Below are 26,381 nucleotides of genomic sequence, written 5' to 3'. Positions count from 1 at the left end.
TGTACAACATATGGGAGAAGCAGGAAAACGCTCCTCCTCAGTTTAGCTCCGCCACAGCTCAGAGAGAGTCTGCCTTTGTATCTATAGGTGTGGATTTCAGGGGAGGACGCAGGGGACACGTCCCTGTCAATATTTAGAACATGTGCATGCAAATTGTGCAGAAAAATCCACCAGATTGCAGAAAATAAAATAAACAACTGTTAATTGATGCTCCAAATTTCCTGAGGGAGGAGCCCTAACCCCCTGTTACATATATGCCCCCCACAATGTTGTAATGAACCCTATGCCCTTGTTTGTTTCCCTTAATCGTGTCTCACAGTCAGCTGATTAAGATCTTTGAAACACATTATGGTTTATGTATGATATCATCGATATATGCAACATCATAGATCAAGATATATATGTGAAACGTCTGCCGCCAGACTTACTTTTGCTAGGTTTAGGTTTTTCCGATATGTTAATTCCAATGTTAGAGTCGTCCTATAAACATTTATTAGTAAATTGTTAATGTAACATTAGTATAGTTTCTGAATAATGGATGACTACAATTACAGTGCATAAAAACAACCTGGCTCCATTACTGAACACACAGGCTGAACCAGTTTACTTTTTCCCTTATCATTACAACAGTAAGTGACTTTATTTTTTGTGGATTAATTGCTGTTGTTGTTTAGATATGTTTTTCTTCTTTATAACAATTGTTCTGTTTTGCATTTCCTCAAAATCTATTTGCAGTGACTTAATGAGAGGATGTAAATGCAATCAGCACTGGCCACTAATGAGAGGCTGATGTGCCTGTAATGAGTAGAGATGTAGAGATGACTTTTATTTAAAATGAGAAATACCATATGCGTCTCAGGCCCTGTCTAGATGTGTACAGATATACAGATACAGATACAGACCTTCGTTTTCAAAAATGTCTCATCCAAACTAGAACGCAAGAACGATCCTAAATGCTAGCTGCTATTAGCTGTCATGATGTAACCTTTTTCAAAACACCTATCACAGATCTCATCAACACTGATTTCAGTTTGATACGGGATGAAGAAGCTCACTCAGGCATATGCGTGATGCTCTCGACATGCTTAAGTCTTTCTGACAACAACCCCACTCTTAAACGTGTCCCACCATCTACTGGTTTGATCCAAAGCGGTGGACGCTGAGGTGGAGCAAAACTTATTAGATCAAGCAGTGCTAAAAAACATTAGCAAACTAGTAGTCTGCCATTGTTGTTGCCTCTAGCGTATGCTCATTACACAAAGCGCAATTATGTCATTACCAAATGCTCCATTTTACACGTCCACACATAGTACCAGTGTTAAAAAATCTGCACCTTAGAGGACGTTTTAAAAATCTCCATTTTAGTGACCTGAAAATCTGTTTGCATGGACGAGAGGCCAAAACATAGAGTAAAATATCTGTTTTCAAAAATATCTGTATACATATAGACGGGGTCTCATTTCCCTCCCTTCTCTTTCTTTCCCAAAACACTCTCTGTGTCCTCTGCTGTGTGAAATAGTATGTAAACTTACAGACCTTGTACAAAAGTTGAAAAGAAAACAATGAGAAATGGATTAGTGAAGCTGTTTAAAACACATGGACTGACACTGTTTGGAGTATTAGTGTCCAAACTTGGCAGGAAAAAACAGGGAAGCGGGATGTTAGCTGTTCAATAACTGACACTACAGTGCAGTACAGTACATATATAGTGTGGGTAATTACTGTCGCTTTCGCACACACGTGCACACACACACACGCACACACACACACGCACAACTAACCTTCCCTTTCTCTCTCATCCCCTCCGGTGAGGCAGTAAATGAAAGCTGATAGCCTGCTTGCTGTCAGCTATTTAGCACTGCTTAGCACATTTTCAAGAGCAATGAACCCACTGTGGATCAAACTGTCCTTAACTAGTGGTTTTGAAGTTGCATTATGGGCAGTAATGAATGCCTTTTTACACTGTTTGTACTCCTACTGTGTCACTCAGTATCCACACCAGAGAAACGGAGAGAGAGAGAAGGGAGTTTAAGCAATCTGTGATTAAGGCAGTCTCATAAATATTGCAGAGAGGTTTTTGGCCCCCGTTTTTGGAGAAACACTGCCACAACAGTCTTGAGTTCCCAGCTCTTACTAACGGCTGCTTCCTCTCCCCACAGATTACAGAGCAGATGGGTGGACGTGAATACCAACGGCAAAAGAAAATCTCGAGTATGATGCCACAATGTTCGATCCATGGAGGGAAAATATCCCATCAAAAACAACATCGAGTAGTAATCCTCTTTGGAAGAAAAGGTCATATTTGGTTTGTGTATCAGTCCTCCACACAATGAATAATCTTTTACAGGGACCCTAGATGAAAAAAAAAAAAGCACAGCTCAGAGCGATTTAATTAAGAAATGAAAGTAAAGTAGAAGCCTATATCTAATTTGTCCACTGAAGTTAGTGCTAGGGGCTTTTTAAGCGGCGTGCAGAGACGAGGATAGACAAAGGTCCCACTTACAGTAGCTTAACTCTGTCTCCCTTAATTGAGTTCATTCCAAGATACAGAAAAAAGTCAAAGCAGATACATACATATTAGTTGGACACAGGAGATGTGGCTCTCTCACTGTCGAGTTCTGCTGATCGTTTTGCTTCCTCTCAGCTTGTTACGAGTTCAAGCCGTTTTAAAATCTGCCAACATGGCAATCCTTATGTACTGTACCCTTTACAGTGCTTCCAATTACTGTACTTAGGGCTTCAAGTAATAACTAGACCTCTATCAGAGCTTCACACCCCTCTCTATACAGTGCCGTAACAGTCCCTCAGACCCACTCCTGCATGGAGCGCTTGCAGTACAGTATGTGGCGCTGTGTGCTCTTCCTCCTGAACTGGAAAACAGTGTAGAGGAGGACCATCATGCACAGAGCCAGGACACAGGGAATAGCGATGGCAACTGCTTTCTCCGTGCCCCCTGCGCTGTCCAGTTTGATGACAACGTCCACGTCGCCGGCGTCGTAGTTGTTGTGTTCCTCTGCCACTGGCGGGTTCCAGCCCCAGTCAGGGTCTGGGGCAGGTAGACCATCGCAGCCCATGAAGTCCCTCAGGATGGACCTCGGGTAGCTGGGCTCCACACGAAGCATCTGGTTGTTGAACTTCCAGTACTCCTTTCCCTTGTAGAAGTAGGTAAAGCCTGGATGGAGGTGATGTGGGACACAACAAAGTCACTTATATGCATCAACTTTGCAAAGAGCAAGTATTGTGCAGTTGCATTAACGTCTGTATTGTGCAGTAGCCGAATCAGTGACTATGTGTTAGTTATGTCTCTCAACAAAAAAAGTCCACTCCCTGCTGTGTGCTTTTGATTTCATTGTTTATGAATGAGGCTGATCTTTTAGCGTAGGGACAAAGTTTTACAGAAAAATATCAATATTGTTTCAAAAGTGGCAGATCGTTCGTAGTACGCACAACTCAGAAAGTTAATGTTGAGAGAACAATAAGAAGAAAACACAAATTAAATTCTGATGATGTCTGTTCAATGAGTCCCGTAAGGTAAAAGGATAATTAATTTCAAATCAGTCTTCAAGAAATTTTGTGCTGTGCTCATCTGAAGAGTAGTGTAGGGCTGCAACTAGCAATTATTTTTGTGCAATCATTTTGATTGTTTAGTTCAGGGCTGTGCAACATGCGGCTCTTAAGCCCCTCTTTAATGGCTTTTTTTGTCCGGTGGATTTTGTTTTTTCCAGTGGATTTTTAACATTTTTAATTTCATTTTTATTGTTGTTGGCCTAAAGTGATTCTTACATTTTCCAGATGTAAAACTGTTTAGCCTGTAGAGCAGATAAAAAAGACGTTTTAAGATTTCATCAGCTAAAATGTGCATCGTACATCAAAGGCATGATGCAGCCTCCCCTAAATTTTGCTTAACTTCAATTGGCGTTGGCTCGTCTTGAGTCTTCCTACCTCGGCTAGCTATGGATTCCAAATCCAAAAAAGGAAACGTCTCAAAGGAAAATAGAGAATTTAATAGCGCTAGGACAGATTTGGTTTCACCACCAACGCTGCAAAGTCAAAGTACCAGATAGGCTGACCATACACAGTCCACTGCAGAGTAGCCACCACGTGGTTAAACACATTAATGAATGCTCATTTAGACCTATTTTAATGTTGATAAATGAGGCTAATTTACAGCCTGTATTACCTTCATGCTAAGGCTCATATGTTTTGCAGCTCCAGAAAGATTTTTAAAATTGTAATTTAATCAAATATTTGACATTTCTGCTTGAAAAATGACTAAAACAAGTAATGAATTATCAAAATAGCTAACAATGCACTGACTTCCTCTTTTCCTCTGTTTATCACTCTCCTTTTTGCACTTAATATGTGCAGGTGCTCTGACCTTTAATAAGTATTTTAAACAGAGACCTTACACCTGTTTAATCATTCACACAGAAAATCAGATAATTAAACCATAAAACTGCTGAAGTGATGGCAGATGCTGCTCAGACAACTTCCTGTTCTTTTGTTGTGTTGTTGCTTTCACAACTAAAGTGATAGCAACACATACCAGACAAACTCGATGTCTCTGCAGAATTTGAAGGTGTTGCTCTTGATCTTTTTTTAAATGTCTCACAAACAACAATGCCAGTGTGCAAAACTACTTAGCTCCAATCTCACTGAGTAGTTACATGGTCCATAAAGCTGCCGTACCGTTGGCCTTATCCACAAAAGCCCCCTGTGGAGAGTCAGGAATGCCCTTCCAGATGCTGATGGGTTTGGGATAGCCTGGATCCATGGTCCTCATGTCCTCGTTATACCTCCAGTACCTACAGCAGCCCACACAGAAACACTGCTGTCAGTACAGAGGTTAGTGAACATAGTCAGTCGGTGAGATGCAGCACCTGTCAGAGACATGAGCCTACAGTAACGGTGTTCTCATCTGGGTCAATCCAACGTAGAAGGAAAGTATACGTTCTTGTGAGTATGTACAAACCCACACAAACCAATCGGCACTGAGTAATGAGAGCTTAAGTAATCCAACAGCTAAACTTGGTTATTAAATCCATCCATGCTAAAGCACAAAATCTATTTGTCAACATTTCTAGAGCACACAAAAGCAACTGGCTTCCTTAGTCTTTGAGCCAGAGCAAGTATCCTGAGATAATTCCTCTAAATACGACCTCAAACTCAAGCTGAGGGCCGAAATCAAACACGGTCATGTCAAGCCAATGAGAAAAGGGAATTTCTATGACCTCTATGTGTACAGCTGGCATCTCCAGCACTTGGCAACTCTCACCAAAACAATCCAGAATGATAAATAGCACAACAGGTAAGAGGAAAAATATGGATTTCTGATTTTGGGGTGAACTGTCCCTTTAAGTTAGTAGACCGTTCTAGCATAGTGATACGAACATTAAAGTCTCCACCTGGTTACTATATCCAACTTCCTCCAATCAGTCCTCAAAAATGTGTGCAAGCACGGTCAAAAGACATCACTATCATTCTCCGAAATATAATCACATTGTCATTATCTGAATGTTGGGCAACGCTATTTGATATTTCAGATTGATTTTGTGTGATAACCTATTTAAGACTTTTGGGTTACGTGTTCTGTTACGCTGGCCCCATGACTGAAACACCTTCTGCACATTGAATAAAGTTCAGTATAACCACGCAGAAGGAAGTGTGCATCTACTCATGGGTGAGAGGCTTCAGCTCGTGACAGAGCGAGGTGTAAACATTCATGGCGTCCTCTTTGGCTGAGCCGCAGTGTTAGCTAGCTCAGTGGCGCTAAGTGAGCTAGCAGTAGATGCACACTTCCCTCTGCACAGTGAAAGAAAACAGTTCCTACATGAAGCTGCTCACAACAAGGTCTGTGGATAATCTTGAGTAACCAGGTCATGATTTCTGGAAAGAGACATTAGCTTTGTTTCCATCCAAAAGTGATTTGAATCATTGGGAAATGCGCATTGAAAGAAATACGAATCCTGTGTGTTTCCATTAAATGTACGGACTTTGGTGAAAACGACGAACTCGCGCGAGTTTTCCGCAGAACCGGAAACAAAACAAGTCTCGCATTCTTCTTATTCTACGTTTTCTGGCGGTCGGCAACCAGCTTGTAAATGCATTACCGCCTTCCCAACCCGGAGTGTGGATATCACCATGGAGAGAGGTGCGCTACATCAGACTTAATTCGAACATAACTGTTTCCATCCCCCGTTTTGCGAATCAACATTTTTTCGAATCAACCAAAACGCGGCTAAAGCGAGCGTAATTTAGTTTGTGCGAATCAGGGGATTTTAATTCTAATTTTGCCGTTTCCATCATAATTTTCCGGTGCGATACTTCTAGATGTGCATCTAAACAGGCTGATGGAAACATGGCTATTGCTGCTGAGTTTTTCACTTTAGGCACCACAAGCTGAGTGCCATCTAATTCTATTATATTCGAGAGAAGGCAGATATCTCTACGGTCAATATCGCCAACACTTGGCGACTCACGCCAAAGCAATCTAGGCTGATAAATAACAGCACAGGTAAGACAAAAAACATGACGTTGACGATGGGGTGAACTCTCCCTTTAAAACATACATCATAACTTTACACTACCAATAACATATTGATTAAAAAACATTACAGATTTCAGCTTTAACACAGCATTGAGACTTTGTTTATTTTTTTCCATGATAAAATGAAATGACAGCTCACAGGTCTGGCAGTCTTCAGGACCAGGTGCCCAGCATGAGCCACTGAAGCAGCTTGAGTCACTTTATTATTTTTTTTTTTTTTTTTGGCGTGTTGAGGACTACAAGCCGAGTGCCATATTGTTACATCATATTGAAGAGAAGGCAGACATCTCTACGGCCGATATCTCCAACACGCTGCAACTCACCAAAACAATCTCGACTGATGAACACCACTACAGGTAAGATTGAAAATATGTATTTTTGATTTGGGGTTGAACTGTCCCTTTAAGAAGATGATATTTCCTAAATATTATGCAGCATTTAAGAGCAGGTTATATCATAGCACAGAAGCACTGGACCGCTACACGCTGTGTTTACAGTGACAGTCTGCTGTCTGTACTGTAACTTGCAGCCAGACTTAAAACAAACAAACAAAGAAAAAACAAACCTGAGTCTGACCATTCAAAGATCTGCAACTGTCTTCATTCACATGACCAGAGAAAGCAGTCAATCAATCATTCATACTGTGTTTATCTGCCTGGCAAATTTGTTTCAGGAGGTTGTTGTGACTGATCTGCTTCTCATACACTGGCGCCCACACACATAAATCTTGCTACCCAGTGTCATTTCTTTGAATTAGAACAAACACCGCCCTGTCACTGAGAGAGAAAGAGATGAAATCATGTTGGAGACGATGGACAGAACGTCCTGTTTTTCATGATGTGCAGCAGCAGGTTGAGGGATGACAGTATCATGACAAAGCATTTTGTCAGCTTTTACCACAGGGTCCTCTGACCTCTTAGGATATGATTTATCATGACAGCTGAACAAACATGTGAGTCACGCTGGCGCACTATCAGACTTTAAAACCCTTGCGACACACATAGATAAACAACACATTGTCTGATTTGGTTGATTAATTTACTTCCAACTGCGGGTAACTAACTACAACCACAAATAAATCAATGGGTGTTTGCAAGTAGACCAAATGCTATGAATAAATTACAGAAAAAGACTTAAAGGTCCAGTGTGCAGGATTTAGGGGGACATATTGGCAGAGAGGGAATATAACAGGTATGTTTTCTTTCTCCTGAAAATAAGAATTCCTGTGTTTTCATTACATTAGAATGAGCCATTTATATCTACATAGGGAGCAGGTCCTCATCCACAGAGTCCGCCATGTTGTTCTACAGTAGCCCAGCATGTAAAAACCAAACAGTGGCTCTAAATAGGGCCCTTCATGTTGTCACATTGGCCACCATAGTTAGCAGCCCCTCTGCGACGACATTGGAAAAACACTTATTTTTAACTTGAAACTGTTTTATTCAGTGTTTTTACTTGTTTAAATCGCTGTGTTTGTTTGTTTTGAAGAGGAAGAGACCATCCATCCATCCATCCATCCATCCATTTTCATGCGCTTATCTAGGGCCAGGTCGCGGGGGCAGCAGGCCAAGCAAAGCACCCCAGACGTCCCTGTCCCAAGCAACGCTTTCGGGCCCTTCCTGGGGCACCCCAAGACGTACCCAGGCCAGATGAGATATGTAATCCCTCCAGTGTGTTCTGGGTCTGCCTCGGGGGCTCCTACCAGTGGGATGTGCCCGGAACACCTCCAATGAGTGGTTCCCAAGAGGATCCTTATCCAATACCCGAACTACCTCAATGGACCCCTTTCAACGCGAAGGAGCAGCGGCTCTACTCCGAGCTCCCTCTGGATGTCTGAGCTCCTTATCCTATCTCTAAGGCTGAGCCCAGACACCCCACAGAGGAAACTCATTTTGACTGCTTGTATCCGTGATCTCATTCTTTCCGTCACTACCCAGAGCTCATGACCCTAGGTGAGGGTTAGGACATAGATGAACCAGTAAAATCTTCACCACGACGGTCCTGCGCAGCGCCTGCATCACTGCAGAAGCTGCACCAAACTGCCGATCCATCTCAGGCTCACTTGTGAACAAGACCTTGAGATGCTTGAACTCCCTCGCTTGAAGAAGTAACTCTCTTCCAAGGAAGAGACCTTTGCTGATAATTTGGCTTCTGGCAAAAAAACTCCTGAACATCTCACTCTTAAGTCATTAGAGAAAATAAGAGAGCACACATTAGCAGGCGCTGGGCTAGCGGCCTCTCTGCAATGAGCCAAACAGCGTCAGTGAAACACTGATTAGTAACATGTGTTTTTGCCAGTTTATATCACCAGGTCTGTTGGTTTTAGGACGAAGAGACCTCTGTGTATAATTCAGCTACCAGCAAAAACCTCCTGATCAGTGAACACGGAAGGAATTCTAACCGAGAGTTTTAGCTGGTTCAATCTGCAGTCCTCATCGGCAGATGCTACTAAATCCCACTTTATCTTACACACTGCTCCTTTAAACTCTGAAGTAATGCAATCCCATCACAAATATTGCTCTATCATCAGGTCAGAACGGGTTGAATGCTAACAAGCAGCATTTGTCAGTTGTTGAACAGGCAATCAGTATTTTCAAAGCAAAATGTGACAGTTTATAGATCTTACCAGCTAATCTGTCCCAAAACTGAAGATGCACTTATCAACAAACCTACAAAATTATTATATATGTCAAGGGAAACGGTCCTAAAAATCAGCCAAAGTACATTGATAAAGAGGAACAGAAGGAAAGGAGTTGATGCTTTATTTTTTTTCTTTTGTCTCAGCGGCTACTGTATTATAATTACAAACCATTTGGTAACACAGAGTCAACTTATTTGCAAAAACAAAATATTTTATAAAAACTCAGCACGTTTTTGCTCTGAGAAATTCCAGTTTCACCCAACTACTTAACTCCATAACAGTGCTAGTGATCGCTCCACACAGACCTGTCTCCTTTGAAGAAGTAGGTTTTGGCGACATCCTCCCACCAGACAGCTGTCTCAATACTCTGAGTGGGCATGCCGCTCCCGAACAGCGAGATGTCCTGAGGGTATGAAGGCTGGAGAGTTGTGTCCTTGAAGACCCAGAAACGGTTTCCTAAAATACACACACCAAGTCAGGAGGCTCTGGGACAGAGACATTATCATAAAGATGACCTCAAAAATTGTACACGACAAAACACTGCCGGCTCTCAGCTCATTCAAGCCTTCTGTGTGTGTGTGTGTGTGTGTGTGTGTGGGGGGGGGGGTTGTTTTTTTTCCCAGTGAGTCTGTTCATTTCTATTCGCATGATTTCAAAGGTCAGATGTATCACCTCGTTTACAAAATATCTGCACAGCAGAAAATCTATGCAGTGTTATCTATAATACAATAAACAGCCAGATGATGCTCTGAAGGCAACTCCACTGAGACTTGTTGTTTTCAGTTTTATTGAAGCTATTGTTGCATTTAATTCAGTTTGATCATAAGTGCCTCAGGCGGAGTGAGGAGAGCTGCTGTGGTGGTGTGCTTGCAGTAAGTAGCTAGACACTCGCATACACACACATGCAGTTAAGTCCCCCTGAGTAAATAAATAAAGCATGAGGCACTCTGATCCCACTGGGTGACAGATGTCATGTTAATCTGCCTGATGGACGGATGGTTGTACTGGACCTGCACCCGTTCTGTTTCCATACAGAGTGCAAAACAACCTCAAAGTCACCCGCTCAGATGCTATACGACAAAAAATAACTGTATATTCACTCTCTTTAAAAGTGTGATACATTTGTAACTACGGAAAATGGTTAAAGGGTAATTTGTGTAATTTACTGTAGACTTTTTTATTTTTTGTGCATTAACTTGATTTATTTAATGATAGTAAATTGAATCTGGAACAAAATAATAAAGGTGCCATGTGGAACTTTTGTGTAAAGAAATTAAAGTTGTGTTTACATTCAATGTTTTCACCAAAATGCCTTATGTGTATTCCCTTCTGCATAAAACATCTGCAAAGCTGAATTTTACTGTTTTAAATTCTGATTTGTTCACATCCATGTTTGCTAGCTAGCAGTGTTCTTTTTCCACGCCTTTGTTGGTGCATTGTTACATTACTTGGTGCCTTACTACCACCAAATGTCCGTTAGCAAAATAACACAAAACCTTTGGCAAAAAATGCAAATCAGGTTGTCAGGTTGCTCTCACATGTGCATGTGCATCATAGCGTATTTGCAGAATATTAACAAAACAACAGAGCTGTAGTCAGGATCAACTTAATCAAGCCCAAGTCAAGCCTAAGACCAGGTCCAGTTGAGTCAGTAGCCCCTTTTACACTGCCAGATTTTCCGTGAATGTTGGGCCGTTTTGCCGGCAAGCTGCGAGCGTTTAGACACACAGAGCTGGATTGGCGAGTTGATCCGAGGCGCCCAATTTTCCGCCTCGTTGGGTAGACATATTGGCGGAACCCTTTTAGCTTAAACAGACTGAGGCGGCCTTCCGCAACGGGAGGGGCTGTTGATGACTTGTGGGAGGAGCTGTTGATGACGCTGCATGTGCGACCCACTGGCGGTGGATAAACAGGAAACAGCTGATAGCAGGAATTAGCGAGCAGCTAGTAGCAAGAGGGAAACACAAACCTGACAGACACTGTAAAGATGAGCAACTGGGGAGACAAGGAATTGCGCACCCTCCTTGTTCTCGCAAATGAAGAGGCCATTAACTGTGAAGAACGGGCCGACTGACTGAAGGACTGACCAGCCGCAGCTTCCCTCCCACGTCACTGTTTACGTCACACGCAGAGCTACACGTTTTGTTACTTGCTCACGCCCCCCATTGCCCCGAAAAAGGCGCATTCTGTATAAACAAAAGTAGGTAGGCGGCATTTTGCTGCACTCCCTGATTTTGTTTTTATACTGCCAATGCTGAAAGAAGACTGATTGGGCTTTCCTGCAAATTTGCACAATTCCTGTTTAAAAAGGGCTAAAGTCAAGAGCAAATTGAGTCCTGCTCAAGACCATAATAGGCAAGAGTGTCTTTCCAATGCAAATATCATGATTAAGGTGTTAGGATGGATAAATAAGATATGATTGATCCTTATACTAATCAGTGCATAGAATTTAGGTGTGATGATCATTACATGTTTCTACAGGTAGGAAAGCTGAGGCAGAGGGGGTGTTTTTTTTCTTTTTCCATGCAACATGTTGGTAAAATCAGGCAATTTTCTGTTCAACTGATCCTGAATGGGCAGCCAGGAACAACTTGACCAGTTCTCAGTATCCGAGCCCAATACCAAGACAGTGCAAGACACCTGAGTGGTCCAGAGACCAGACTTAAGGGCTACAGCCCTGCAAAACAGGGGCCCATTCATACAAAATTTTGCTCTATAGCACTACTAGTGGTCAAAAACCTCACTGGTGACCTTTAATATGTAGAAAAAAAAATATAATATAGAAATGGAAAAACTCTCATATTTATTACCTTTGAAAAAGACAAACTTCCCCTCGCTGTTTTCATACACGGCATCAATTTTGGGAGGCAAGCCTTTCCAGAAGTAGTTGATCTGCATGGGGTAGCCAGGGACGACTGAGTTGTCCCGTACCCTCCAAAACCACTGGTCCTATAGAAATGGATAAGGTACAATCATCATTACTTTCATCATCATTCCAAACTGCTTTACTAGCGTCCATGTTCACTCAGACTGTTCATCTACTCTACCTTGAACACAAAAAGCTCCTGCCGGAGGATGGCCAGAGTATTGAAGCCCCCATCACAGATGTTGGGTTTGGAGTTGGGGTTGGAGGGCTTGGCCCCCTGCGGAGGGCGATGGGGTCTAGCATGGCGGTCATGCTTACGGGGGTCTGAGGGAGGGTGGAAGCGGGGAGGCGGGACAGTAGGTGGAGGCCTGGTAGGCTGCGGTGCTCTATCTGGTGGACCTGAAAAGAACAAGAAGTATTTCATCTTCCTTCCAGTTCTTGGACCAATGCACCTTCAATGTTGGCACAGATCGTTTGGCCTCTTTTGAGCTTTTCATGTTGGCTGTCCTCTTTAGCAGCTGACAAATGCTGCTTACTGGCAATCAACCCAATATGACTGAATGTTGCAGCAGCATTCGCAATAGTGACTAAGTCATTGCAGGGCCTCAGAATTAATAATATTTTGTTAAAGAAATGTTGGAACAATATAATGCATATGTAACATTGCTCTAAATGGCTCAAGCAAACTTATTTTCAACTGCTAGAATTTACAGAAAAAAAGTGTTGTTTATCTTTGTTCGACTTCTACATCATAAAGCATGAGACTAACATACGAAGCAAAGAGTTACCATAGATTTTCTGGATGCCCTGTAGGTCATCGTGAGGTAGTTTGAAGTTCTCTGTGTCCATGTACTGGTAGAAAGGAGCCATGATGGCGGTGGGGTCGTTAGAGTGTTCCAGACCGAGGGCGTGGCCCAGCTCATGCACCGCAACCAAAAACAAGTCGTTACCTGGAGAGGACAAGAGGACACTGTCAGTGCACTCCATCATATATAGCAGGTCTATTCAGCTGGGCATAGGAGCAACCTCTGAGTGGCCCAGCATACATAAATCTGATGGGCTACACCATTATGATATGGAATTATTAATTTACTTGAACAATTGTTTCCGGAACAGGTTAACATGTGATATTCAGGAGATTAGGAGTGTAATGTTTCGCACGTTTAGAGAAAAACTGTTGACATGTGGTATAAACCAAATCTGCAAATAAAGAATAGCCACAGTGTTGAACCTTACGTGACGTATAATCTAAACAACAGACAAATATCCCCGGGTGCACATTTGCGCTCAGGAACATTACCATTAGCCTTAGAGACTGGACGGTTTAATGCCACCCCAGAGGAGGACAGAATCTGTTTGTTGTGTAATTTAGGTGAAGTTGAGAGTGGGTATATTTATTGTTTCACTGTCCTGTATATGAAGACAGAAGGAATGTACTTTTCAGTAAGATAACCTCCATCTATGCTGATTTATTTTGGCTGGATGATCATGAAAATTCGATTTTTGTTTCAGAAAGAGAATCTTTTTTGTCGCTGAACTGGACTGAGTACTTAAATAACATGTACTTTTGATTGGTACTGAAACGTCATTGTAATGGTGTCTTGTAAACCAATGAGGGCCGGGCACATGTCAGTGTGCATGACACACCCATGCACAGACAAACTCATTAACACAAGAGGCAGACACTGACGCACAGACACACATCAAAGCATAGACTAAGAAATAAGAGACATGTGAGAGCATGCATAATAAAATCAAACTTTACTCAGGTCTTACAGTGACTACTTAATCAGTCAGGCATCGGAAAATAAATCAACAATCATTTTGATCACCATTCATACATTAATTCATTTTCCATAATTACTTCACCCGGGGGGGGGGGGGGGGGGGCTGGAGCCTATCCCAGCTGTCGCAGGGCGAGAGGCAGGTTCACCCTGGACAGGCTGCCAGACTATCACAGGACTGACACAATTCACGCTCACATTCACACCAACAGGCAATTTTGAGTCACCAGTTAATCTAACCTGCGTGTCTTTGGACTGTGGGAGGAAGCTGAAGAAACCCCACACTGACTTGGGGAGAACATGCAAACTCCACACAGAAGGGCCCTGGTCTTCTGGTGGGTTTGAACCCTGAACCATCTTGCTGTGAGGCAACAGTGCTAACCACTGCACCGTGCCACCCATTTTGATCACCAGTTAATCATTTAAGACATTTATCAAGGAGAAAATATCAAATACTTGCTTGTTCCAGGGTCTTATATTTGAGAAGTTGCTTCTTTTCTCAGATTTATGTGACTGCAAATTGACAACCTTTGGGTTTTGGACACAGCTGAGCTCTTATTTGACATTTCATATACAAACCATTAAACACATAATTGACAATAACCAGTTGATTAATCAACAATGAGAATAATCAGAACTTGCAACTCTCTGGTCCAGATGTAACTTCCATTGAGCTAATGTGGTGCAATGTAGTGAAAGTAAAGATTATTGAAGGTAAATTAAAAGGGCCACTTCTCCTTCTTTTTGGGCTCCATAAGAGAAGATACGCCCCATGTGAGCCACAGCTCGCAGAAAGCAGAGGGACACACACTCACGTTGCGGCCCAGGGCACAAGTGAAAATACAAACATTCATCCAGTGCACCTGAACACATACAAATGTCGACATAGCACGGGTCTCGTTGGTATCACGTTCAAACACACACGCAGACGAATGAAAGAAGATACACGCCACGGTCAGTGTCTGTGCTCGGCACTCAGCTCATGGTGTCAACCTGATTTAGAGAGAAGTACACCCTTTACGTACAGCTTGTGACTGAAGCTGTCCCCAGGAGATTGTTGCCCTTTAAAACATGATATCCACTCCAGCCAGCAGCGCTGCACGGACTGACCACTGACCCTCAGCCAGCAGCTAAAAGGTTACACCTCCCCCTCCCCCATTTATCTCACACAACCAGCTTCTTCCTCCAAACCAAAAATGTCCCATAAAGACTCCCAGGAGACAGATCGGAGCTACCATTAGCGCACATGTCAACATGCAACATTTACAATTACACCGCTGTGAAAGCCCATTAAAGGTTGCACAGCGTCCCAGACGCATAAGTAGAGACAGGAGGTTTTCAGAATCAGCCTCAGCACTCCACATGGATAACCACAGGACACTGCGCAAGGGTGAACATGAATTTGACTTGGGAGTCTGAGACAATTACCATTGGAGTACAAGAACAACAGAGAGAGAGAGAGAGAGAGAGAGAGAGAGAGAGAGAGAGAGAGAGAGAGGGGGAGGGGAGCTGATGGGTGGTAAGCAGTTTCCCAGAACAAACACAACGTGAGCTGTTACCCTCCTCTTCCACTAATGGGAGGATAGAATGTAAAGCGCATGGCACATGGGTATTAGCAAAGCAGCCTGGTGGTGCTCTGACAAGCCTGGCGCCCTGTAGGTAGGGTAATTAAAGTGTGTGTGGATGCACAGCTAAGAACGGCATCTTATCTCCGTCTCTGAGCTGCTGCACCCTGCCAGGATCCACTTTGGCAGGGTGGCCGTGTTACATGATATGTGGGCCACTGTTAACAAGGCTGCTCGATCATGGCAAAAATCATAATCACGATTATCTTAGTTAGTATTGAGATCAGGATGATTTAACATGATTACTCATCGACTTTGTAAACACCATGCATTCATTGACCTTTAAAAGAACGTCTTGTTAACGGTGGGCTTTCTGAACTTTAATTATAATCTAACAGAGAAACAAATACAATGTAAACGTGAAAAGATCTGTAGAAAGAAATAAAATAAATAATAGATGACATATAAATATAAAAATGGCGCAGGAGGTGAGGGAGAGACCCCTGGCTGTTGGCCCAAGACTCGTGGACTGCGACGACTCTGAGCAACATGCATGTGGAAGAATTAAAATATAATATATTTGGATATGTTTCTCGCTTTTTCCCTGATGGTTTGAATAAGCTGCTAAATTTGATACTTGTTGCTTTTTAGAAATAAAGCTGCTAAAAGTGATGATCACCACTGCAAAGGACTGGTTGCCAGTCAAGTATAGGTCTGAGTTTAAGGTCAGATTGTTTGTCTGTAAAGCCTTACAGCCTTTTGGCCTGGCACCCGAGTACATTTCTGAGCTCCACTCCCCCTTTCCAACCCTAGATCTCTCAGATCCTCAGACCAGTTGCTTCTGGCAGTCCCGCAATCAAGACTAAGGTGGACAGACGATCATGCATTTGCAGTAGTCGCCCAAAAGTTTGGGAAGAGCCTCTATAGATACGTTTAAATATAAGCTGAAGACCCACATGTTTTCTAAGGCCTTCGACTGTCCTTAAGGTTTCTGTTTTCTCTTTCATATTTTATCTTCAGATCTCACTATTCTGTGCTTGACTTACTTTTTTACTCATTTATTTGTGCATGTTTTTGGGTTTGTTTTGTTATTTCTCTTACGTTTTGCTGTTACCATGTTATGTTATTTTACTTATTCTATTTTACTGCACAACACTTTGGTCAACTCTGGTTATTTTTAAATGTGCTCTATCAATAAATCTGATTTAGGTTTATCACACGAGACAAAACAAGAGCATCACTGCAAAACTGAATGTGGCACAATTATCTTATTTTCCTAATAATTGGAAGCAAAAATCGTTACTGAAAACAAAATTAGATTAATCGCCCAGCTCTAATTGTTACAGTATAATTTACAAACTTGATCTATCGTCACGTTATCCAGAATAACTTGACATAACCTAATATAACATCATATCAGCTAAGATCACGCAGCATGACACGACATAACTCATAATAACCTATGTAATGTAAATTAATATACCCATAATAAAATAACAAATTATAGCACAACATAACATAACCTAGCTTAATTTAAAGGTCCAGTGTGTCACATTTAGGGGCATCTATTGGCAGAGATGGTATGTAATATTCATAACTATGTTTCAATTAGTCTATAATCAACTGAAAATAAGAATCATTGTGTTTTAGTTACCTTAAAAGGAACTGTCCTCTTCCAGTGAGTTCGCCATGTTGTTTCTACAGCACCCCATGTTGAAGCCAATTTTACCTAGTGGCCAGATGTGGAATTACAACTTCTGGGTCCGTCACATGGTGCCAATGGGCCCATTTTCCCATAGGTTTATATTGTGAAAGAGATGTCTATGAATCGGCGGATAAATTTTTTTGAGCGTCGCAACCCCCCTTGAAATGTTTCATTTCACTATCGGGATTTGATCCATTTGGTCCGATAACATTTCAAAAGTCTAGAAGAGCCGCACAATGAAATTGTTTCAGCCCCATTCACTGAACTAGAAGTTAGCCGCTCAGCCAGTGAAGTCTCTAGTGGGCTTGCTCTATGGGCCCCACGATGCGGAAGATCTGGTCATTTCATACCGTGGAAATCAAGTGTTTTTGGCTTCATCCACCACCGAGCAACTCTCAACAGGGCCCACCTCCAACGCTGTGTCCAGTGCCCTTTGTACATCCATGCCCAGTACAGACAAATCAAACACTGATTGGCTATACATAGGGCCATTCATGTGTTTGCATTTTCGCGTCAGCCACCAAAGTTCTACACGCTTGGCACAGAGGAGAAGTTTCAGATCTGCAGCCTCACTATTAGATGCCACTAAATCCTACACACTCGACATTTAACCAATCGCAAACTTTACACATACGATAACACACCATAACGTAAGAATATAACCCATATTTACTAATCTAACATAGCCTAATATATCCATGACAGCAAAACATAACATAACACAGCACAAAACAATATAATATAACCAATAATAAACTAACTTTACAAACCCATAATAGCATCACATCATATCACATTATTTACACATTTTGTAATGGTGTGTTGTTGTGTTCTGTGCCCTCTCTCGTAGCACTGAGCTACATCAAATTCACTAAAAACTGAATAGCCATAATCATGTGCCAGCAACCAATGTCTTAAAATAGCCGAGCTTTCTATCCTGTCATCTGAAGAGCTTATTATGCAGAAAAAAACAACATCAAAATCCTGACAGATGGGGTGATGCGTCTTTACAGAGCACAGCCCAATCAAAGACATCCCTGCGTTCTTTGTTTTTGGTTAAGCATCCCTCGTACCCTGCACTGTGATACCATCTCTGTCATATTGCCCTCCTGCCCAGCCATCTGTATTTCCAGTTTTTGCTTTCCATTAGTCCTTATCTGTGTCTCCTGATGGCTGCTCTGTTTTTTCTTGTGCCTCTTTCCTTCCACACCCCTTTACTTGTTTACTTACCTGCCAAGATTCTGCATTTAACAAGCTTTATTTCACTACTTTCTTCCCTAATCTTAATCTCTTTCTTTCTTCCTGATTTCCTTTCCACTTTCCTTCCTCTCGCTCTCCTCACGCCACCATTTTCTCACCCTTCACATTTAAGTTCAAACCGTCTTTCACTTACCATCATGGTTGGGGTTCCCCAGGGTCCAGGGCTCATCTGAGTCAAAGTGTGTGTCCCCTCCTATGCCTGGTCCCGGGAAATAGGCGTGGGCAAGGAATCCCCCCTCCCCGTCGAAGGGTGAGCTGTCACCGTGAAAACCCGAAGCGAAGATGATGGTGATGTCCACGTCACGCCTGCCAGTCTCCAGTGCACTGTATGGAACGGCTTCAAAGCGTAGGGGAGTCACACCCTGCCACACGTCAAACGCCCGCCGGATGGCATCGTGAGTCTCCCGGGGGCCCACCTTTGGTGTGACATTTTTTATGCTGTGGGAAGAAACAAAGCAAAGAGGTACAGTAGATGGTACGGGGAGAAAACGTTGTACAGGTTGTGGTTTACATTCTGTCCTCACGGTAGTGAAAGACATGGATGTACACAGTGCAGCAATCATTTTAAAGTCAGGGAACAAAACGTTCAGCACAAGTGGAAATAAAATATATTCTGCATAAACCCCCGTGCCTCTCATTAACTTCAACATTTTTTCACTTTTCAAAATGAGGAGACAGTAAAAAAAAAAAAGTTGCACTTGACACAACTATTTCAAGCCCGGCAGCTTTTACTGAACTTTTAACACAGCAGTCGTTATCAGTCCCTGGCAGGCAGAGAGAAATGGGAAATCTTCTCCCTCTCTCTCCACTCATTTTCCTGAATAAAGTGCAGTCAGCAGCAGCACTGGCTCAGCACTGATTGACATTCCATTAGAAGAGGTGGCTCATCAATTCAAATTCGTGGAGGAAGGGAGGATTTGAATAAATTGACAGTGTTATCATCTATTACTGCTGTAACCTGTCAATTTGCAGTTGTGCCAGAGACCCGTTTATCAGTTCTCCTCAGAACCTATTAAAAGCTGGAGCTTAATCAGGCGAGATAAGATGAGAGTTTGAATATTTCTGCTGAGATTACGGACAATTTACACTCAGGATTCTCAAACAATTTTATATGAAGGAGAGGAAAGCCTTCAATCTTCATGCTACTCAGCTAAAACTGTTTGTTTTGTTTTATGAAAAGAATGAATGGAGGCGGATTTAAACAAAAAAAAAAAAAAAAAACCTGCCTGATCTCATTTTTCATTTCACCAGCAAGCTATTTATAAACCGCAGAGCAAACATACTCACAGGCCCATTTATGTGTGAATCTGAATGTGTGATGTTGGCGATATTTTCGTGTGCGTGTGTGCCACCACATATGTGACGTTTTTGTCTCTATGACAACACAGAGCATGTGATCCCAGGTGGTTAAAGAGGAGGGGATGCGAGACAGAGGAGAGCTGAGAAAATTAACACTGCCACATCTGAAACCCCACAATAAGCGCTGGCGAACTCAATGGTCGCTATGACAACTGCCTCCACTATTTCTCACCTGTAGGTGATGTGAGTACGCTGCCACTTCTGTCCTGTCAGCGCGTATCTCCGCTTCCGTGACCTCGCGGCACTTTTAAATTTGTCTGGAACTCCACAGCGAGGCTTTTGCATCCAACTTAGAGGAGAAGAGAAGAGAAGAGAAGAGAAGAGAAGAGAAGAGAAGAGAAGAGAAGAGAAGGTGACTCAAGTTTGCAAAGTAAGAGTAGGGAGGCAAACACCATCACGAGACAACACAAAGCACTGAAGTGAACTCAGTAGTTCTCTTCCTGCCATAATCACAGCAGCAAAATAAGGAAGTGTTGTGCAACATACCACTAAAACTACTCCAAACTACAGCCACTAATACAAGTGTAAGAACACAGTCTCAGTGAGGGCTGAGAGGAAGTGTCTCATTCATACCACCATCAGATTATCACAAATACAGAACACATAGGCAAAACATTAATTCTCACCTCAGCGTGATATCACTGCATCATCATGCAAAATGAGAAGAAGGAACAGTGTTAAAAACCTTCACCTGAGGTTGTTTCAGACGAGCTGATGGGAGGGTGAAATGAACATCTCTATTTCTGTCCTGCACTAATTCATTCATATATTGATAGCCACTGCATTTTATTTTTTTTGTCAAATGAATGGGCGCAGCATCTGCATTAATGTGACATCAGTGGCCTAATGGGAGCACATGTGCACCTCGGCTTAACTAAGTGCAAGCATGTGTGTATACTCACTCCTTGGTCTTCTCATCCAGTGTCCCTGTGACATTGAGACCGTAGACGCGCTGCATGGCAGCAATGGCTGAGCGCATGGTGTGGGCCGAGCGCAGGACAGACATTCCCGGTTCTGTGCGGGGAAGGTAGCCATACTTCTGTAGCCATCCCTGCCAGGAGGAAAGAGAGGAAAGATTTGGGCCTTCGTGTTGTGGCTATTTTAAGACTTCTTTTAGACTCTTTGCCTTTATTAGAAAACTCAGAGGAGAGATAAAACGGGAGGATGGAGCAGGAGATGACATGCAAAAAAGGGTCCTGGGCTGAAATCACCTCCAGGACGCTGCACATTTGCATTTTGCAAGTTTGTTCGGATAATAAATGAGTTAATCATCTGCTACAACGCGCATGCATCAACCCAGCTGTCAAAAGTGAAAGGCTATAAAAGAGAGTCTTCCCATTTGCAGCAGCTATGAACTTGAATCTCCTTCATTTTCTGTTTGATTAGATTTGGTCCCACAAGTAACTGTTTCAATATATTCTCTTTGTCAGCGTTCATATTTCACTTAAGGCTGGGAGGCTGTCTAGTTCAAAGACATTCCTCCACCGCAGTGGTTCGGGTACCTTGCTCAAGGGCACAGGAGCTGTTTAATGAGGGCAAAGTATTATTTGTTTAGTCACCCAACCCAGTTATTTCCCAGTAAGTAGCCAATCCCATAATTAACACCAGGAAGAACATGGCTGCAAGTCATTCATTCTGTTTGTCACAAGAAGCTGTGAGGTGACTGACCATTGCTACAATACTTTTTATCATCCTAAGAGAAGAAACTGCACTGAAGCTGCTGTTGTTACATCTGAGGCTTGTTTGTCTATCCAGCAGTGGTTTAGGTTTGTCTGTGTGTATTTGCTCAGAGGCTCCCTGGACACCAGTGAAACTGTTTGCATTTAAATCCCTCCTAGTGACCTTAGTCAGTGGTTGTGTCTTGCGGCTGCCGGTCAGCGTACATGTGCAGGACTGTGGCCCTGCCTCCTCTTGCCCTACAAAGCCAGAGTGCGGCTTGACACAGAGGAGAGAGGTGAGGCCGAGCATCATCCAGGGGTCACTGGCAGACTCAATCCTGAAGCCGAGAGGCCACGAGGTGCCCACGCTATCCACAGCTGTCCACACGCCAACCAGCTGCCTCCCCATCACTACACAGCCTATGAGATATGCTCCAGCTAGCTAATCTAACTAGCTGTCTCCTCTGTCCATCCCTCCCCCCCTTCTGCCTCTATCCCTCTTTCTGCTGAGCTAAACGCCTTGTTTATCCTTTTTCCCCCTCTCTCCTCTCTCCTGTGGGCGTGTTTCCTGTGTGTGTTTGTTCAAAGGCACAGATCTCACTGAGATATCGGGCAGATTTCAGTGAGCCATAAAATTGAATAATGATGTGTTTGTGTGACTGTCAGCCTCAGCATTTATTTTCCTCAGAGTGGAGGGAGGGGGGAGCCTGAGGTGAGGACGAAAATGACATCAATTAATAAGATACAAAATAGAAATGCAGCTTGTGTGTGTAAATGTTTAATCTCCTCCAACACCATGATGCTGCCAGAGCATGTCTGACTTTATGCTGGCCTGTCACACAAGTATATATAGCAATGAAAGCATGATGCTGCAGGACATCTCTGTTTAAATAGACCACTCTTTAAGTGCAATCATATCTGGGCTGCACATTTAGGATCAGCGGGCTGGATCAGCTCAGCTCATGGACCGCAGTGTAATAAAATGAGCATCCTTCTGTTTCATTGCACTCTACAAATGAGGAATGCGCGATATTTTCGCCGTTCAGAGCGTGAGCTTTTCTGATAGGCTTACAATGTATCCATGTTATGCGTTATGGTAATTGTGCCCACGGATAGCGTGGGGAGTCGATACACGATACAGGCTATATATATATAGGTATATGTATGTTTTTCATGCTGAAGCGGGTGATGTGGAGGAGAGAGCACGGTCATTGATGATATCCAGGGAGGGAAGGCCATTTATCTTACCTCAACGCTGAACTGATGATCCTCCTCTCCGGACACAGCACACGAAATCCAAAGCAAAAAATGCAAGCAGAATGCTGCCGCGTAAAAACAATCCGATGGTTTTCTTTTACTGGAGGATACTAAGGTCATAATGACCTGTTTTTCCCGAGTGTTTATTAGAAGAAGCCGCCCGTCTGCTTTGGCTCTTGTGTCAAATGAAAATCATCAGGCGAGCTGTCAAGGCAGATTCAGATGAAAACGAGAAAAGGCCCCCGCGTTGATATAAAAAAAAAATCCCGATGGTGGCATAAAAATGTTCCGATGTCAAGCAGAGATAACGCGGCATGTTAGACCCGCTGCCCTCGCCATTCTTATTTACATCAGGGGCTACATCTATCCAGCAGCATCAATGGCCATGTACAGTACCCAGTCTGCGCAAGATAGGCTCCCTCCCGACTCGACGCCTGCGCTTTGATTTCTCACACAGCGCAGCGCTGCTTGGCAGCATCATGAGAGCTGCCCTACAGAGTGCATGAGAGATGAAATGCCATTCTTCAGAACTGCCTGTACGTTTGACTTTTGCATTGCAAGAACAATATCTCTGTGCAGTTTGAAGCACACATGTGCAGTCAGACGGTTTGCTCTTAAATCCCTGGTGGTAAACAAAGGCCTGGATGCAGATTATGGACTGATGGAGCTCACATTCCTCTGCTGATGCTTTTATAAACCATAAAGGCAAATCATCTCTATGTGCACTGATAAAACTGCATAGTGACCCTTTAATATTCTGACTATAACCTGCACCTTGCCTGTATTTTAGAAATTAACCACTTGATCTTATCATCAGGACAAAAGCTGCCCATTAGTGTCATTATCCGAACATCTGTCCCACAGTTCAGCCATGTGTTGATCTCTGGCCTGAAGACCCAGAACAGACGACCTGACAGCCTCTCAAGACATTTATAGCTCCAACAGCTCTTTATAGCCCAGATATGCTGCAACAACCTGCCCCAAGCAAACGAGCCACAAGATGGCGGTGTTTCATTGAGGAATATGGCCGTCAGCTGTTTGCTTGCAGACCTCTGAGGGCACAGGACACACCGGAACCTGAATCCACCCCACATGAACTAATGAGCCGAGAAATTGATCTGACATTGATTTGATGCGACAGGCAGAAAAGGCGTATGGGAAGGAGTGACGAAGAAGCTCATGATAGAATCCTTATAACACAAAGTTCTTTTGTAAAGCAAAACAGGAGCCATCTCCTTTGTCTCTTCAAGGAGTCCTGCACTCGTGACTCAGAATCTGACGTTGCCCTGGAAAGAGTGTGGCTACCTGCAGAGAAATCTACATTTTAGCTGATTGCATCCATGATCTCATTCTATCAATCACTTGTCACAAGTGAGAGTTGGAAAGAGTATCATCTGCCAAGCTGACACATTTGTGGCTTGGCAGGTTTTTTTGTAACTGCGGTCCAATGCAAAAATCTGGCCTGCTGCAGCCAGTCTGCTAACGGTCAATCTTTTGATCCCTTTTATTCACACTTGTGAATGACTCAGAGATTCCTGCAGTTAGGGACACTTTCTCACCACTGATTTCAATGGATTTAACGGACTGGGCCATGCTTTTACCGGAAAATCATGGCACCAGCTGTGGGAACGCAGACCCTCGCCCCAACTGTGCCACAGTCGGCACCAAATCAGTGCACTCTGGTAATCAAAGCTCCATCAACCATAAAGACTGCGTCAAAGATCAGAGATGCCGCCTTAATGAGATTAAACTCTCCTGACACTGATGGTCCAGGAACAACATAAGAGTCTGATACCCACATTTTCTTTAGATGACCAGGGAACAAATAGGCTGGCCTCACCTACAGGACAGAGTGAACTTAGACAAGTCATCTTGTGTCTTTATCATGCAGTTATGGGCTGTGTTTAAGCACTGTGTCACTTTATGATGCGTGAAATGTCTTGAGATAGATCCTTATGATTGAAACATCAACTCTTTTTAAATAAATCCACACAGAGGTGAAATGTTTGACTTTTCTCTTCAGAATTGGATCTTTGGGGGAATTGAGTCTGTGCACCACAAAGGAGACAAAGCAAGTGGTGTGTGTGTTGCCCTCTATGCATACAGAGCCCTTGTGTCTGTCAAAAAGATTTTGGCTCTACTACAAAGTGTTATAATAAACAGTTTTGATAACTTTTTTTTTTTTTTTTTTTTTTACAGTAGTACAGCCTTAGGGGGTCTTCCACATTATATTAAATAGGGGAGAACAGGGTTCATTGTCACACTTTTAACTTTCATTTGAATCCCTTAAAAACTTTACTGATGAAATGAATGGGGTATTTTTCTGGGTTGTCATTTATTTGTACATTTTAACTTGCACTGTGTGCTACGGAAGCGTATTGCATTCACTTGACAAATAAAAAAAAAGCCCTGTTTTTCTGAGTAATATGTTTTGTTTTACGTGGTAATTTTTTCAGTTTTTTTGTGGTATTTTTTTCTGTTTTTTTGTGGTATTTTTTATGTTTTTTGTGGTAATTTTTTTCTGTTTTTCTGAGTAATATTTTTTGTTTTTCGTGGTAATTTTTTCTGGGTTTTTTTTGGTAATTTTTTTCTGTTTTTCAAGGTATTTTTTGTGTTTTTTGCGGTAATTTTTTTTCTGTTTTTTGTGGTAATTTTTTTTTGTTTCTTGTGGTAATTTTTTTCTGTTTCTTGTGGTAATTTTTTCCTGTTTTTTGGGGTATTTTTTGTTTTTTTTTGTGGTAATTTTTTCTGTTTTTTTTTTTTGGGGGGGGGGGGGGGTCTGTTTTTTTTTTTTTTGGTGATAATTTTTTTCTGCTGTTCGTGGTAATTTCTTTTCCTGAACATGACCGGTGCCTGCGTAAAGTCAACAAACTAATGGTAACACCATCTATATGACTTAAAGACAAGAGTATCACCCAGTGTCTCAAACCCAAGTAAAACTGGATTAAACTAAACAAGCGGGTCATGTTTGCCATCATAAGGTCAGTATAAGGTTGGTTGTCACTGTTATTTTAATGGGGAAAAATTAAAAACGGAAGCAATCTTAAAAATGAATTTAAAAAGCTGTCGAAATCTGATGCTTGATCAGTGATTTGCATCAGTCAGACACTGACGAAAAAGCCACCTTTAACTTCGGCATGATACACAGCCAGTCACTGCTGTAGTTCAACACCACTCAGCGGCATCAGGGGGCACAAGGCAAAAGTTAAGGCAGCAAAAGTCCAAGTAAGGTGGATGGGAGGGGTGGTGGATGAGTCCAACAAACACTGACTTTCCCCCGGGAGAGCAGTGCTCACGTCCTGTGAGATTCCAAAACCAAACCCTGTTGTTTTTTCCTAAACCCAACCACATGTGTTAGTTGTTGGAGCAAAAAACGTCAATTTGCGTTGTTGTGTTTATTTTGAAAGAGGCTGTATGTAAATGGTAAATTTCCTGTGAAAACAGAAGTGTATTTTGAAAGAAGACAATGCATGTAACAGGCAGAACTTGACACGGCGTCCCACAACGTCAACAACCAACACACCCAGGGTACCTTTCACACCTTTTCTGGTGTTACAGCTGTGTATGTGTTCTGTGCTGCTGTCCCTTTTTCCCTCCCTTGCAGATCTGCCCAGGTGTGCTGCATTACCTAACGAGGTGCAGCACACCTGGCGTGGAAGAGGTGCTTAAGAGCTCCTGTGCCAGCAGCAGAGGAGGGAGGCTCTGGTGTGGGGACTGCTGGTCCTGCTGCCTCTCACCG

The 26,381-nt window shown here is 42.7% G+C and overlaps 1 protein-coding gene across 1 annotated transcript; it reads right to left on the bottom strand.

The window, feature by feature from the left end:
- Positions 1-679: 679 nt before the first annotated feature.
- Positions 680-23,071, bottom strand: mmp16b (matrix metallopeptidase 16b (membrane-inserted)). The gene is made up of 10 exons (XM_078173421.1): positions 22,634-23,071; positions 20,630-20,778; positions 19,900-20,016; positions 18,502-18,806; positions 12,843-13,004; positions 12,236-12,453; positions 11,999-12,137; positions 9,494-9,644; positions 4,690-4,805; positions 680-3,172 (listed from the first exon to the last, which is right to left on the bottom strand). The coding sequence occupies exons 1-10, from the start codon at positions 22,760-22,762 to the stop codon at positions 2,805-2,807; spliced, it is 1,854 nt and encodes a 617-aa protein (XP_078029547.1). The 5' UTR covers positions 22,763-23,071; the 3' UTR covers positions 680-2,804.
- Between the last annotated feature and the right edge of the window lie 3,310 nt (positions 23,072-26,381).

This window comes from Epinephelus lanceolatus, chromosome 12, assembly GCF_041903045.1.
Source record: "Epinephelus lanceolatus isolate andai-2023 chromosome 12, ASM4190304v1, whole genome shotgun sequence".
Lineage (NCBI taxonomy): Eukaryota > Metazoa > Chordata > Actinopteri > Perciformes > Serranidae > Epinephelus > Epinephelus lanceolatus.
The sequence above is the reverse complement of the archived record's forward strand: the minus strand, read 5'-3'. Positions and strand labels throughout refer to the sequence as shown.